This window comes from Cavia porcellus, unplaced genomic scaffold (assembly GCF_034190915.1).
Source record: "Cavia porcellus strain 051 isolate PalLab524CR breed Dunkin Hartley unplaced genomic scaffold, mCavPor4.1 scaffold_25, whole genome shotgun sequence".
Lineage (NCBI taxonomy): Eukaryota > Metazoa > Chordata > Mammalia > Rodentia > Caviidae > Cavia > Cavia porcellus.
This window is the reverse complement of record NW_026947508.1, coordinates 38526696-38541055: the sequence shown is the minus strand read 5'-3', so window position 1 is coordinate 38541055 and position 14360 is coordinate 38526696. Positions and strand designations below refer to the sequence as shown.

At 39.8% G+C, this 14360-nt stretch overlaps 1 protein-coding gene and 1 non-coding gene across 2 annotated transcripts; one reads left to right on the top strand and one right to left on the bottom strand.

The window, feature by feature from the left end:
* The first annotated feature begins 37 nt into the window (after positions 1-37).
* CUNH1orf50 (chromosome unknown C1orf50 homolog) lies at positions 38-10800 on the top strand. The gene is made up of 5 exons (XM_003462507.5): positions 38-186; positions 302-417; positions 7347-7433; positions 8644-8775; positions 9612-10800. The coding sequence occupies exons 1-5, from the start codon at positions 108-110 to the stop codon at positions 9795-9797; spliced, it is 600 nt and encodes a 199-aa protein (XP_003462555.1). The 5' UTR covers positions 38-107; the 3' UTR covers positions 9798-10800.
* Positions 6152-6258, bottom strand: LOC111754753 (U6 spliceosomal RNA). Its single transcript, XR_002789421.1, has one exon. It is a non-coding gene; the product is annotated as a U6 spliceosomal RNA (small nuclear RNA).
* Positions 10801-14360: the final 3560 nt, after the last annotated feature.

Here is a 14360-nt window from a genome sequence, read left to right as displayed (position 1 = left end):
TGCTTTGGCCGCTCTGACGCCCATTGGTTTGGGGACATGGAAGCTCCACCCACAAGCGTTTATGCGCATGTTCTTCTGGCTGGCAAGCCCCCTGGCTAGGCGTCGTCATGGAGGACGCTGAGGTCCCGGGGCAGGCCGAGGGAGGTGTGGAAAGTAGCGGAGTGCCGCCGGCGGCTGGCCGAGGAGGTATGCTGGGCAGAGGTCTGCGGGGACGAGAAGCCGCCGCAGAGCTAGTCTCTTAAGGCTCCGCGGGAGGCCAAGGGCGGGAACTCACGATCTATGTTCCCGCTGTGTGTCGCAGGAGCCCTGGTAGAGCGTACACCGACTCCCGGTGGCCTGGCTCTGGTGAGTCCCTACCACACCCACCGGGTCGGGGACCCGCTAGACCTCGTGGCGCTCGCAGAGCAGGTCCAGAAGGTGAGCGAACTCAGCTGGGAGAGTGATGAGTTGTTTTAGTTCCCAGGAAACTGCGTAACACTCAGTATTCTTTATTTCATTTGCACCTTAGGCAGTCTTGTGAAGTATGCTGTGCAGAAGTGGTTGCTTTCATTTGCACCTTAGGACAGTCTTGTGAAGTACGCTGTGCAGAAGTGGTTACTGTCACACATGAAAATCACTAAATTTTTTCTGGGTTGCTAAGTCTACTCATTGTAAGCTGCTTCTCAGAAGATCTTATCAGTTCCCTGAGAGCTTATAGAACTAACTTTAAATGTTTTCTAGGAGGGGAGGACCCAGAAGTTTTGTCCTGTGTCCTCACTGACCGTGGACACAGCACAGCATTCCTAAAATGAGAGGTTAGACCCTGATTGCCAAAATAGGTAAAATAAAGAGTAAATGAAAAACAACAGAAAATGTAGTAGGCATTTAGACACATGAGTCTTAGTGTGACTTTTGACGTTAGCTGAGCCAGTTGTCTGTGGTCTTCAGCTTTTTCTGTAAAATTGACAGTTTGAAATAGGAGAACTCTTCACCTTCAGTGAAAAACCAAGTCCTTTCTTAACTAATTTATTTAGCCAGAGTCTCACTATGTAGTACAGGCTAGGGAACTTGCTAGTGTAGTCCATGCTGGCTTCAAACTCAGAACAATGCTCCTGCTTCAGCCTTCTGAATGCTGAGATTACAGGCATGTGCTGAAGCAGAATTTAAACAGCTGAGTTTCTCGACCTTTCCCCTCCCTATAGCTGATTTTTTTGTTCTAATACAGATAAAAGCAGTAAGTTTTGTCCCTGTAAGTAAAACTTTGTAATCTCTTGTTTGCATAACATCCTGTTATGCTCAAGCAGGGCCACCAAGATATGCTACAAATCTGTCACAGTTTGACAGACTGCCTTGTTCTCCTGCCCACCCACAAGTTCCACAGGGAAGACCTCCTTGGCAACGTGTACAAAGCAGGACCCCTTCCATTGTTCAACACTCAGCCCTTTTGGACAGACATTCCTTGCGCCAGGTGTACACCTAAATAGATCCTCCTGATTCTTCTGCGTCTCTCTGGTTGTTTGAATTCTGCCGCATTTCCTGGCAATCAAGAAAGGATTAGAGGTAACAGCTTACTGCTGCCCAGGACCCCTGAGCTTTGGGAGTCGAGACCTTTGCTGCCACTGGGTGAGACTTAAGCTTGGGAAGGGAATGAACCTTCCAAGACTTTCAGATATAGAGCCTCTCTACAGTGTGCACAGATTTAGGACCCTGCTGCTTTCAAAAATACCCCCTTATCATTGTATACACTGTCAGATTTGACTTTGATTATATTCAAAAGTCTTTGTTTTGCACAGAATTAATAATGTGCTTGTATATCCTCACATAAACATCTCTACTGTTTTCATTTTATTTAACAAAAACTCAAGTATTTGGGCTATTTTAATTGAGCCCTTGTGTCTTTTTAGAGCAGTGGGGAGCAAAGTACAATTTTAATGGATTAGCAGAATAGTATGTGTCTGTTTATTAAGGTCATGTTCTTGGTAGCAAGGCTTCCAGGGACAAAGTTTTGGGCAAACAACATTTTCATGTGTTACTTAGTGATCATCTTGTTTATTATGGTGAGAACCAAAGAAAGAATGAACGTGATATTTGATTTCTATAATCTAGTGAAATAATTTAGTGAAATGTGCATTATTGTGCTGCCTCAATTTTCCCAATATATTCAGTCTTTGAGAAGTTGAGAAAAAATAGAGTTGAGCATATTTTATTACCTGTGTATTGAAATTACTTTCTAGCAGACCTGATCTCTGGCATCTGATTTAAGGTGTGTTCTGAAAGCTTGGGAGGCTTGGTATTAAGGCATAAGTTTTAGAATGAGCAAACCATGTTGAAATCCTTCAACTGCCAAGCTGTGAAACCTTAGACAGGTTGTCTGCCTCTCTTGAACCTTAAATCCTAAAATGATTGTGAAAGTTGAAAGTGAAGTTATCATTTGTTACTTCATAAAATGAGTTAAATTTAGTAATTAATGTAAAGCTCCTAGGAGTTGTTGGAGCCAGGGTGGTGCTTTTGATTGTAGATACTCTTCGGTTTTAATTAAATTGTTCTGTTTATGAAGGACGAATTTACCACCACCTTAAGAAAGGAAGCTTTATTACAAGGCCACTCCTGGCCTGGACCTGTCTTAGGTCTAGAAACCCACTTGATCTCTCATTAGCCATGTGGCTCTTCTGTCCTTTAACAGAATACAAATTCTTTACTATAGGCCACATGCCCTGCATGATTGATCTCTTTCCCTCTTCCGGCTCTTGGTCCTTGATTTTTTTTTTTTTTAAAGTGACAGGGACTTGCTGTGTTGCCCCAGGTGGTCTTGAACTGCTGGCCTCAAGCAATCTCTCAGCCTCCTGACTAGCAGGGACTGTGAGCACACGCCTCCATGCTCGCTGCTCTTTTTAAAAGCCTTGTTCTATACATTTCCCTTTGTTACTGCTGATCTCAGAGATACTTGGAAATTTTTTTCTTCGCAAATTTTGGAGGACTGGACTGGGCCTTTCATTTAGACCCAAGTCAAATGTCACATCCTTAGGGAGACCTTGTCTTACAAAAGCTATATCCAAGTGACAGCATTATTAAATTTGAATACTGTTTGGTTGCACATAGCAACTCTTACATTCCTCACTTCTCCCTATTATTTAAAGTTGCTTGTTATTTTTCTTCTACCATATAATGATGTTATGTCATTATTCTGAATACGTTTAATACTAGCTTTATCTTTATATTTGTCAGTGTTGTTACTCAGGAGAACTCTGCTGTAAAGTTTGGTAGCTACCAATCACATATGGCTGTTGAATACTTGGATTGTGTGGATTAGTGAGACTGGAATAACTGAATGTATACATTTAACGTAATTAATTGAATTACGAACCTGAAAGTTAAGTGAAATTGAAGGACAATTTGCGTGGATTATTAAAAAATAATTTAACAAATTTAATTTAAATACATTTTAAATTTATTTAAATTTAATTTAATCTAAATAAATTTATTTTAAGTATTATTTTAAATAAGCTTTAAGAAGTCTAAATACAGATCAACTATTTCCAATAAAATTTGGCATCTAAATTGAGTACAACCTGTTGTATAAAGTGTATTTTATTATGAATTAGAAATGAAAGTGTTTTTTATTTATTAGAAATGAAAGTGTTTTTTGATGTGTTGGCTTAAATAAAATATATTACAATTGTTTTGCTTATTATTTTTATTTTTTATTTATTTTATTTTTTTGAGACAGGATTTCATTATGTAATCCAGGCTGATTTTTACAAAAATTCTCCTGCCTCAGCCTTCCAAGTGCTAGGATTACAGGTGTGAGCCACCACACTTGGCTATTTTTACTTTTAATATAGTTACTAGAAAATGTGAAAATTTCATATGTGACTTGCTGCTGCTGTTTTTTGTTTGTGATAGAGTCTGCTAGCCGAGGGTTTAGCTACAACCTCCCAACTTGGTACCAGATCCAGAGAAACAACTTATCTCTCCAAGAGTAACTTCTGTGTTCTCCTCGCTCTAGAGATAAACCTCCCTTTCCCTTTTTTGTGCATGCGCCAAGCTGTCTTCTATCCTAAGCCTCCACAAACTCCCAAGCCTCCACCTCCAGCCCCAGTAAATCTTGCTGTTTCCTGTTTACCACAGGCAGATATTAATCAGTGATTTTGCCCACCTCCAACCTCCCCCAGTCAAAACTGATAAAAGTAGTCCCACTTTTTTCTTCTCCTTTGGGAGCCTCTGAACCCCTGCCCCATGAAGCTCTCCCATGCCCACATTAAAGGCCTCTTCCTTTGTCTCCTTCTTATCTCTCATTTTCTCTGTGCTGCTTCAGATTGAGTGCCAAAAATACTCAGTTTGTTTTCTTGAAGTACTGGGGATGAATCTAGGGCCTTTACACTGAGCTAGATCCGTAGCCCTTAAAACTTTTTAATTTTGAGACAGAATCTCATAAGTTTTCCAGGTGAGATTTGAACTTGTGAGCTTTCTGCCTCAGCTTGCTAAAGTGCTATGATTACAGAGATGTGCCAGAATGCCTAGTAATTTGTTTCATATTTCTACTGGACCAGCTGCATTAGACTGTAATCCTGACAAAAGTCGGAACTTCCCATATTTGCTGATGTATTGAGTACCTAGCATGATGTCATACATGTGGAAATTGCTTGTATATATTTGTGGAACAAAGAATTGACTCCTTTTACTTGTATCATTTCTCTTTACCTAGAACTTTGGCTTATACTTGATATTTGCCTTAATATTTCTCAACCTGCAAATTCTCTTAATTGCTTTCCTGTTTAAATTGTGTCAGAGCTTGACCTCAAGACTTTCTTGTGCATGTTTTATAAGTTCTATGCCATTTATTAAGTTATATCCTTAATATGCCTTAGTTCCAATTTAACCTCCTAATTTCTTTCCTTGGAGTAATTGGGTACTGTTGGAAGTTAATTAGCTTTTCTTGAAAGTAAGTTGATAATTTTTGACAGATTTCTGATGTCTGAGTGATAATTCTTCCTACTACATGAATTAGTCACATGTCTCTTACTTTTGATAGTTATTTGAGCTATTTTAAGAATGTTCCATTGGCTTTAGTTGCATTTTGGCAAATGACAGGCTGTCTTATATATTATATCTTTTTTGTGGTTTACTTAATGATACAGTCTTTTTTTTGTTAATTTAAAATTTTTTTTAAATGATCCACAACAAAAAACAAGATAAAAATATTTGTATTTGAGCCATTTTTCTTTTGGACAGTTATTTCTCAGGTGTCTGTTACCAGTTCTTCTGTGTCTTTATCAAAGGGCTTTTTTTTCATTCTGGCTCTCAGAACGCATTGAAGTCACTGCTTATTCAGGTCCAGAAGAGTTCCAAAACAACAGCGAAACAAGAAGTAAGAAACTGCCCAAAACCGAGGTCTTCTCATAATGAATCCCAAGTTACAAACAGCCACAGTGGACAGGAAATCTCAATTGAATTAATATCCTAATTTTTGTTTGATTTGCTTTCTTTTTTTTTTTTTTTTTTTGGTACTGGGGATTGAACTCAGGACCTCATGCTTGCCAGACAAGCACTTAAACCACTGAGCTAAATCCCCGGCCCCCTTGATTTGCTTTCATAATTTCTAGTTCTTCACCAAAATGGTCATTCATATCTTAATTCAATTAGCCTAATATTTGTGTCTTTAAACTTGCTGAATATTTAATTCATCTATCTAGTTAAGTCCTCTTTAAGATCACTAAAACATCTGAAGAATTTGCTTGTTTTTTTGATCTCTTCATACATTTTTTAAAATTTTTTGTCTTCATACATTTTAACCATTTGATTTTTTAGTTCATTGCTTATGACTTCCTTTGTACTGCAGTGCCCCTGAGATCAGCTTTGAGGAATTGAAGGTTTTGGGGAGCATCTTATTATCTTGTTTCCTCATGTTTCTATTGTTAACTGTGCTGAGGACTGAAGATCATTTAAGGGAGAAGAGCTCTGTCATTGCTGTGGAGGTCTCTTCTGTTGGTGTAACTTTCCCTATGATGTGACCTTGGTTTTGGTGTTCATACACTTCTTCAACCTGTTCCACACAATAGGGATCAGTCCTGGTTGTAAAGAGAGAACAGCTGACAATTGTGTCAGCACCTACAGAACTATACAAATGTCATGTAAATTAAAACTTGTTTTAACAATTTCATAGTTTTTCAATAATTCAGGAAGAAAATTCATCAAGTTGCACGTCATCTTTGCATGGGGGCCATGCTAATCTTTTCAGTATTGTTCCAGTTTTAGTATATGTGCTACCACAGTGAGCACAGTCTTTGTAGAGGAATATTGCTTTGTTGTCTGTGTCTGCCTCCATCTGCTGGGCTCAAGTGATCCTTCTGCCTCAATCTCCAGAATAATGGAGACTTTAGGCACACACCACAGTATTCAGTTTTATAATGTAGTCCTTGTTTTGGTAAAGTTTCAGGGCCAGGGATTTAGCTCAGTGGCATAAGTGCCTGCCTGGCAAGCGCAAGGTCATGAGTTCAATCCCTAGTACTAAAAATAAATAAATAAGTAAATAAAAAGAGTCTCACTGTGTAGTTCAGGCTGGCTTTGAACTCACTGCAGTTGTCCTATTCCGTCCCTTGCATCCTGGGATTACAGGTGTGAGCCACTAAACCTGGCCATAATGTAGTCTTTTCAAATACATTAAATGTATTTTTATTTAGGAATATCAATTAGGAATGAACTGTAAGTTAAATTTAAGTAGATCTAATATAAGTAATTCAGCTAAAAGAATGTCCAGATTTTTATGTATATATAAAACATTTTATATATACATGTATTTTTACATATATAATAATATACATAAAACATATCTGTATCTATATATATATGGGAAGGAGAGTGTGTGTTAGGGTCCAACATTAGTAGATAATGAGAACCAATCACAAAATCTGATTTTCACTGTAAGACCCATCCTTGACGTTAGAAGTGTTTAAACAGGAGAAAACAAACGGAAGACTTGAGAAACACATGGGGTTAGCATGCAGAGAACAAGGGGGAAATGCATTAGATGGAGGAGAGAGCATATTTAGTATCTGTGGTAGCAAGAGAGAGCAGGGCATGTTGGAGGACCAGACAAGTTCAGTCTAGAGTTCAGAGTGAAAAGATGGCAAGCAACCGAAACAGCTCAGAAGGAGCGTCGATTCTGTGGTGTGAGGTCGTGTCAGTGTGGGCTTCTCATAGGCACTGCTACTTGAGCTGGGCCTTGGGGTGAGCAGGCATTTAGATGTCATTAGTGAGACTGAGAAGGTGTAAGTGAAGATGTGAACAGTGTTCTCCACATTGCACCTAAATAAGAACGTCACAGAAGTCATCCTTTTTATTCCAGCTTGGCTTTCTTTCGTTTATAGGCTGATGAATTCATCCGAGCAAATGCCACCAACAAGTTGACAGTCATAGCTGAACAAGTCCAACATTTGCAAGAACAAGCCAGAAAGGTAAGGAAGGACTTCTGGTTTTTTTTTTTTTTTTTTTTTTGTCTTTTTTGTTTTTATCGGTACCAGGGATCGAACTCACAACTGCCTGCTTGCAAGGCAGGCGCTTATGCCGCTGAGCTAAATCCCCAGCCCCAAGGAAGGACTTCTGGATAAGCGTTCATTTTCTTCATTTAGTTGACAGAATTGGCCAAACTTGATTTAAGCATTGTAGCTCATTTGTGTTCAGTATCTCCTAGAAAGTTGAAGGCTTTGAATAAAATGGAGCAAACCTAAGAGGTCATATTAGTCTCTTTTGTTATTGTGATGAAATACCTGAGGTAGGCTAAATTTACAAAGAAAAGGTTTGTTTTTCTCATCATTTTAGAGGTTCAAGGGCATGATATTGGCATGATTAGCTCTGGGGAGAGCCTGCTAGTCTGCATCCCACATGTGTGGGAGGAGAAATTACGCCTCTGTGCACAAAGCCAGAGAATCAAGGGTTGGGTTTTTGTAACAACATGCTTTTGCTCATGCTGGGGCTCTGGTTATCTCAAGAACTCCTGCTAGGAGAGTAGCATTCCCTTCTAAGGACAGTGCCTCCAGTGCCTGAAGGGCCTTCTGCTAGGCTGCACGTCTTCCTTTAGCTTCATATCACCAAATGGGTGACCAAACTCCAGACTCCCAGGACGTGCCCTTGGGGGGACAAGCAACATCTAGACTGTGTCAGAAGTAAAGTGTAAGTTTTTAATGTCCCCCCCCCCCCCCCGCCCCAGTACTGGAACTCAAACTCATGTCCTCCGCCCTTTTTAAATTTTGAGATAGGATCTTGCTAAGTTGCTAATTGCCTCAACCTCCCAGAGTGCTGGAATTATGAGATTGTCTCCTCCATCACCTGGGAGGAAGTTCAATAAGATAAAAAGCTTATAAGAGAGAAAATGGTTTCATTTATAAAAGAAATGTACTTAGCACAGAAAAAGAGGACTTAAGAGTCATGCAAAGCCAGAGATGTTCACCACTTTGAAGTACATTTTTCCTGAAAGCATTTCTTTTTAGCATAGTAGCAATTATCTAATTTTTATTTCTTCAGAATCATCTGGACCCCAGTAATGATTCATGGCTATGGGGGAGCAAGATCCTAAACATTGAACAGTGTCCAAGTTTTCATTGGGATAATCCCCAAGTGGGCTTGTTACTTCCATTCCTTTACACATTACACCTTTGTGGTTCATAGGTTCTGGAAGATGCCCGTAGAGATGCTGACTTGCACCACGTAGCTTGTAACATGGTGAAAAAACCTGGCAATATTTACTATCTTTATCAACGGGAAAGTGGCCAGCAGTACTTTTCCATTATTTCTCCAAAGGTAAGAGCATTTATTCTTTACCTAGAAAATCTGCTCTGACCTTTGAGAAATTCTTGTGTATGAAAAATAGATATGTGAACTGTAAATGGTTTCCTAAAAAATTGGGGATGTTGTAAGCCAAATATAACTTTAAAAAAATATGCATGTGTATTTACTATTCCTGCTCGCTTGAATTGAACCAGCAGTGGTACATGTGTGACTGTCCCATGCCATCCAGTGGGACGGTTACGCTTGAACCACCAGAGCTGTCTGGCGACAAGTCATATGAATTACAGTGCTGTTATAAACATGTGTCTTGGTTACTTTTCTCTGGGTTGCTGGGGCAAAATACCCGATACCCAAAATGAAGGAAGGAAAGGTTTATTTTGCTCACTGTGGAGTTTCGGTCCATAATCAGTGGGCTTCAAGGAAGGGCAGCATAGCTCAGGGCAACGCTTCAAAGCAGCAGCCAGCAAAAGCAGCTAGAGCAAAAGGGGCGTGAACAAGCAGCTTCTCCTCCCTTATATTGTAAGCAGGCTGCCCACAACCCCACCCTCCGGTGGGTGTAGCACCCACACCACCTCTGTTCTCCCCTCTTGCACATTGGCTCCTTGCTGAGTCTCTTAGTTAAACTTCTAAACTTCTCAAGTTGACACAGTGTATCAACCATAACATGTTAAATTAGTTTTGTTTGCCCTGTTAAGAGAAAGATCTGAGGTATAGTGTGACTGCCTTCCAAGGATGGTTCTGAGTAGTCTGAAGCAAAAAGCCAAAAAGCAATATATAGTTAAGTAGGAGATGTGCTCAGTTTGTTTACATCCTAACCTGATTAGAACCAACTTCTTTGCTTTCTCTAGGAATGGGGAGCGAATTGTCCACATGACTTCCTTGGTGCGTACAAGCTACAGCATGATTTATCCTGGACTCCATATGAGGACATTGAGAAACAAGATGCTAAAATCAGCATAATGGACAAGCTGCTAAACCAGCCAGTAGCTCTTCCCCCTTGTACTGAACCCATCTTCCAGGGACTGAGTCACTGAATGGGGACCCTGACCAGCGGCTCTCACAGGGCCCAAACATCACCTCCTTGTTGCCCGAGTCTCTGCCTTGCTGGAAGTGGTCATGAGATTCACATAGGTGAATCTTGGAATGATGCCCTGTGAATGTAAATCCTGTTGTTACTGCTTTTAGTTAGGGTGATAAGGAATCACAGCAGTCTTTTTTTTCCTCTCAGGGCCACTGCAGCTAGTCAGTTGCAGAGGACTGGCCAGTCAATTTTTCTTCATCTTCAGCTATTCTTCTCTTAAGCCCGTGTTAAAGAAGACTCTTCTTCCCACAGAAAGCTTGGTGAATCATTTTGCAGAAGGACCTGTTGTAAGTTTTGTTTCAGGTTAGAGTTGAGCTGTTTGATAGTTGGGGTGCCTCCAGCTTCATCTGGTAACTGAATGTTGGCTATTGGAGGATGATTAAAAAAGGAAACATGGCTGGATAAGAGTGTTGCTGCTTCTGGAGTGTCTGCTGCTGAGGTCTGGCTTGCCTTTCTGCCCATTCTGCATGGTGAGAATGGCTGGAAAATCAGAGGCAGCAGCAAAAGCTGGGTTTGGGAAAGTCACCTCTAAACTCATGTCGATTTAGAATTGAAAGGGGTATAGATGACTGTCATGAACTGTTGCATGAATTTACTTTGTAGCCTCATTGAGGGAGAGATTCTGAGTTCTGCTGCCCAAGCAGATCAAATCTATTAAATGGCAACTTAAGTAATCGTGGAAGAGAATACAGGGGAGTAGGAGTAAGACAGAAGGAGAACAGCCAACCTATTGATTATGAATTATATAGATTAAAAGTTACATTGACCAGAATAATTCAAGAACTGAACAGGGGATATTGAGCTAATTTAGTTCTGATTCTGAGTGGGTTCTTGTAGGACCCATTTTATTTCCTGTTTGTTCTGCAGAATTAACTACATTTATAGCATCAGTGATGCTGTCCTTCCTTCAGGGCTGTATTGCCTATTATAATTAAAAGGAGTAAGATGTGCATTTACCAGAATTGCCCAAGTTTCTTTCTGGGGATGGGTGTTCTGGGGATGGGTGCAGATCTATTTCATAATACCGTACCTTTATCCTGGTGTTTGTGGCCTTTCCTTATAAACTGCAGTCCTTGTAAGCTGAAAGTGGTTTGCCTGTAGCCTGACATAGGAAGGGGCTTAAATCTAGCACGATCATACTATTGTTATACTAGTTACTCTGTTCACACAGCAGGGACATCTTGTGGAATTAGCTGCAAAAGCCTTTTGCTGGAATACTACAGAGCTGGAGGGAAGACATAGTAGTTGATTCTGACTACGGAAAGTTTCTCAGGTTTTCAGCAGGTTCTGACCTATATAGTATTGACATATTTTGAGCAGATGCCGAATAAATTTTGTAGTTTAAAACTACATATGCCTACTACATTTCATAGTGTTGTAGTGTTCAAGCATAATTTTGCTGGATTTTCTGCTTCAGGATTTCTCTGACACCCTACAAGACTTTTGTTGTTATAGACTGAGGCTGGGTTCTTAAGGCCTTCCTGGAAGAGATCTACTTTCAGGATTACTTTTATTGTTGTCATAGGTTCCATTCCCAAAACCTATTGCACTGGGGGCTAGGGATTTAGCTCAGCGGTATAAGTGCCTGCCTTGCAAGTGTGTGGTTGTGAGTTTGATCCCCGGTACCCATAAAAAACGAAAAGAAAAAGACCAAAAAAAAAAAACCTATTGCACTGAGGGCCTTCCATAAGCTGATAGTTGCCAGCGGTCACTGCCGCATCTTTCCACACAAACCTCCACAACATGGCAAGTTCCATCATCAGAGCTAATAAGGATGAGAGTCTGCTAGCAGGATAGAATCATATATTCTAACACAGAAGTGACATCACCTTTGTCACATTCTGTTGGTTAATCATTAGACCAACCCACAAACAGAGGAGGGAATTTCACAAGGGCATGAATACCTACAGGTAGGAACTATTGGATCACTGCACAGAACTTAGAATCTGAGTGTGCCAGTGCTCAGTTAGGGAAAAAGAAAAATCAATCCTGGGCAAAAATCGATAAATATATTGGTGTTGAAGTCACAGATCTGGACTTCACCCTGCTCTGACAAAATAAACTCCCAGCTAGCAACTACTCTTTCTCTGTTCATTAGGTTGTTTTTGTTTAATATAAGTCCTACTTTCATTAGATTCAACAACAATTAACCTGATATCTCTAAAAGTTCTCATTCTTTATTTCATTGTGGGCTGGTGACAAGCTGTCTTAGGCACTTTTCTTATTGCTCAGACAAAATACCCAATGCCCAAAGTTAAGGGAGGAAAGGTTTATTTAGCTCACAGTTTGTAGAGGTTTCAGTCCATAATAGCTGGCTACAATGCAGAGGAACATCACAGAGCAGAAACAATTCCTGGCGAGCAGAAGGTAGCAAAGCACCAAAGGACAAGACCTCCTTCCAATCTACTGGATACAGTGCCAGTCCAATCCGTGGGCTGGTTTTGTAATTATCCACCAGCCATCCTAGTAAACTTAATCCTAGCATTGCACCATGAATCAGTCACCTCTGAAAGAGCCCCACCTATGACTGCATGAGGCTTTGGGGGAACATCTAGACACAAGCCATATCACAGGCCATTTACAGTGTGGCACTCTGAGTCACATTGCTCTAGACTATATTTTAGAATGTACATGCAATCTGCAGGCTGCTTGTCCCTTTTTAAAGTATGTTATATAAAAATGAAGTATTAGAGTCAGGGCTTGTAGGGGGTAGATTTAATATACCTAATTTATAGGATACATAATACAGGGGTAGATTTAATATAGGATACACAATTTATAGGATTGTTTTATAATATTCAAAAAAGTGAAATGGAGAAGAGTACAAGAGATCTGTCCATATACTGGAGACCCAAAGAATCCAACTGAAGGTCTGAATCCCATGCCAATGCCCTGCATAAGTCCAGCTGAAGACCTAGAGCCCACAACCACGTCTCATGCAATTCTGTGTCAAGAATCTGCACTGGGAAGGCTTAAAGGTCAGTGGTGGAAGCTAGAAAGTGGCAGCAGGATGAAGGATCTGTGCCAGCAGGCTGAGGGATCTGCAGTGGAGCCAGGAAGTGATGCTCAAGGTAAGGACCAGAGCACCCTGAAAAGAACCACAGCCGTCTTCAGTGACAGCAAGGACCCTAATGATAACAGCTATGTTCATATCAGGAAAACCAGTGCAACAAACTTCAAGAAAATCAACAGCACAGTATCTTCCCCTCTGGTTCTCTTTTTATGCTGTTGGCAGCAATCCTCAGGTGGGCCTTCTACACCCAGAACCATGCTGATTCAGTTCAGCCAACTGAGTTGGCCACTAGTTAATCCACTGCAGAAAGTTTTGGCACTTTTTTTTTTTTTTTTAATTTAAGGAGAAAAGAAAAGAAAGAAAAAAAAAACAGTGAAGGGGTACAAGTTATACAGATTTACAGAAGAAAAAAATGCGCAGTAGGAAATCACTAGTTAATGGATTACATATTGCCATCTTAGAAATAATTGTTCAAGTCACAAAATTAAAGCTTGTAGAGTGGACATTCCAACAATGATACTGCAAACAGTTCTGTTCAATGATCCAATAAAACTCTGTGATATCATTTTCTATCTTATACATTTAAATATACATGCAGTTATATAGTTTAGAGCACCTTCTTTTCCTCTCTTTTGTACAGTGACTATTACACATTTTGGGTTTCATTGCTCCCACGGTTCTTATTGCTTTTTTGGAAGAGAGTAAAACCAAATGTGCCATAACAGAACAGAATCGGTCAAGTCAAAAGGGTGGATATAATAGATAATATAAAAACATAATACAAGGTGATCAACAATGGTTGCCATAATGCCTCCCGCTATTTCTAATAGAATTGCCTATATCATTAGTTATACAATTGAACAAAACAGTAAAGAATAAAACCGACAAAACCAAAACATTGGAGATATTGTAGGTCTTCAAAAGTAGACAAAAGTCAACGAGAATGGGCGTTATAATGAATCTCATTATCTTCTCAGCTGATGCCTAAACTTTCAAACCTGATACTATCCAGCAAAACAGAATAGAGGAACCTCAGTCAAAAACAAGATGGTGAGAGTAATACAGGGCTTCAAATCGAGATAATAGAAAGTCAAAGTGGGTTACTATATTATACCCTGCTATATTTTTCCCTTTAATTAAATGGATAAAAATAAAAAAGTAAATAATGGAGTGGAGATTGAGAAAAAAGAGGGCATAACAGCGAAACAGGGCAGATCAAAACATAACCATTTAAGCAGAATAGTGTTTCACCACCAGATATTTCCGACCCAAAAGTAGTTACCATATTGACTCTCTCCCTGAAGTCCTTGAGTACAACTTCATATACTGTAGCATTAAGTATATCAAAACAATGTAAAACCATTTAAGAGAATGACAGCATTATAGAGTATTTAGAATCGACTAACAGAAAATGAACAATGGTCTCTGTATAATCTCCTTGTCTTTAAAAGGTTTTTGATTATACTATCGTACATAACAAAATCCAATAAGATACAACCTGTT

Coding starts and splice junctions, on each gene's coding strand:
- CUNH1orf50 (XM_003462507.5), top strand. CDS start 108: ATGGAGGACGCTGAGGTCCCGGGGCAGGCCGAGGGAGGTGTGGAAAGT. Junction 418..7,346: donor TCGCAGAGCAGGTCCAGAAG/GTGAGCGAACTC, acceptor TTTCGTTTATAG/GCTGATGAATTCATCCGAGC. Junction 7,434..8,643: donor TGCAAGAACAAGCCAGAAAG/GTAAGGAAGGAC, acceptor TGTGGTTCATAG/GTTCTGGAAGATGCCCGTAG.